Below are 1,678 nucleotides of genomic sequence, written 5' to 3' on the forward strand. Positions count from 1 at the left end.
GTGTTAAGTGGCTGCAAAACTTACAGTCTATCACATTCAATATCAGGGTTATTAGATGATGTGTCGAGAATACCCAAATACACTTCCCTGTTTGCTGGAGGTGGGGTGTTGGTTGGACTACCCACCCCGGAATCAGGGCTTGGTGCAGGGTGCATTTCTCCTGCATACTTCTCTCCTTTCTGAGAGGGCTCTTGTTGTTTTTGCTTGAGGTTTTTGAAACGTTTGAGCTTCACAGGGTCTTTGACTTCCTTGGCACAATGGAACAAGATGAAAATGTCCCTTCGAAATTTGGAGCTCATTCCAAAGTAGATAATGGGATTGTAGAAGCTGGCAGACTTAGCAAACAAACTGGCGAGGATGCTGGTAAGATTGGGCACAGGGTGACCATAGGCAGACCATATAGAGATGACAGCATATGGTGACCATGCAATAATGAAGGCTGTGCAAATGACAATAGAAACCTAAAAGACAGAAGAAGAATGATCTTAAATCTATTCTGGAAGACTACGTCGAGGAAGAAATACACTGGGAATAGCAGCTTAGATACTTGGCTGGAGGGGAAACATTCAGAGTGTCCTGAGGATATGGCTCACAGGAGGACACAGGCAAGAAAAAGGTTTGCCTGCTGGAGCCTAGAAGTTGTAGATTGAATTTTGGCACAGTGCTGTGCTTGGGCAATGCCTCATATAATGCAATGAAAATTACTACAGTCCCCTATGTGTTTACATGAATTCAGAAGGTTTTAGACAGACTTAAATCAACGGTGAGAAAATTGAAATTGCCGCTGTAACTTCTGTGTATGCTCAAAAGCAATGTAACTTCTGAAAGAGAAGGGCATATGCCAAAGCAAATTTTTGGTTTTGTGTTGTGTAACGCACTCTAATTATATTTAGATTATTTTTCACACGTGATGTAGCACCAATATTGGCCAGCTGAGTGGATAGGAGTTTTAAACAAACCCATGAAACCCAAACTCACCCTGGTGACATCCCGCTCTATTCTCCTCTGTCTGTCTGTGGGATCACCCAGTCCTGTTAATGCATGGCTTAGCTTGACGGTATTGATAATTGACACGTATGAAAAGACCATGACTGTGACAGGTAGGAAAAAGCAGCAGATAAAAATGGAGACAATGTAGGACTTGTAGATTGTAGAGAAGTTGGCTTTTGCCCAGTCTATCTCACATGTGCCATACATGCGATCTAGAAAGCAAAAATAAGTTGGTTAGCATTTTTAGAACATTTATCTCCTTCTTAGTGATTAATTTATCAGTTCAAATGCTGTAGTTACTTCTTTTAAGCACTAAAGAATGGATTGATCATTTTGATTTAATAAGGTGTGACATAATTCCCTACATAAACAATTTTTCAAGACCAGCTAGACCATAACGAGTTTCAGCGTATTACCATTCTGTCTGTGGTAGATTCCAGTGTAAATCCATAATACACAGACTGTTGTTTCAGGACAGGAAGTTGTGATACTTTATTAGGAAAAAAAAAAGATAAACATTCAATATGTTTGATATTATTATTTACTCTTATTTGTCGTAATCTTCTACACAGCAGCTTCCTAAGATGAGCACTGTAACAGCGTAACAACATGCCAGATGGAAAAAGTCACTACTTGCATAGCAAAGTAGGAAACAAAAATATTGAGGTTTTTCTTAATAGAAACAAAA

At 39.5% G+C, this 1,678-nt stretch overlaps 1 protein-coding gene across 1 annotated transcript; it reads right to left on the reverse strand.

Moving 5' to 3' along the window:
• Positions 1 to 20: 20 nt before the first annotated feature.
• Positions 21 to 1,202, reverse strand: LOC104488628 (visual pigment-like receptor peropsin; the record flags this gene model as incomplete). Its single annotated transcript, XM_010144373.1, has 2 exons — positions 21 to 461; positions 979 to 1,202. Coding segments are annotated over 2 exons (665 nt in total), but the record flags the coding sequence as incomplete, so codon positions are not given.
• Positions 1,203 to 1,678: the final 476 nt, after the last annotated feature.

Source organism: Buceros rhinoceros, unplaced genomic scaffold, assembly GCF_000710305.1.
Source record: "Buceros rhinoceros silvestris isolate BGI_N320 unplaced genomic scaffold, ASM71030v1 C12909956, whole genome shotgun sequence".
NCBI lineage: Eukaryota > Metazoa > Chordata > Aves > Bucerotiformes > Bucerotidae > Buceros > Buceros rhinoceros.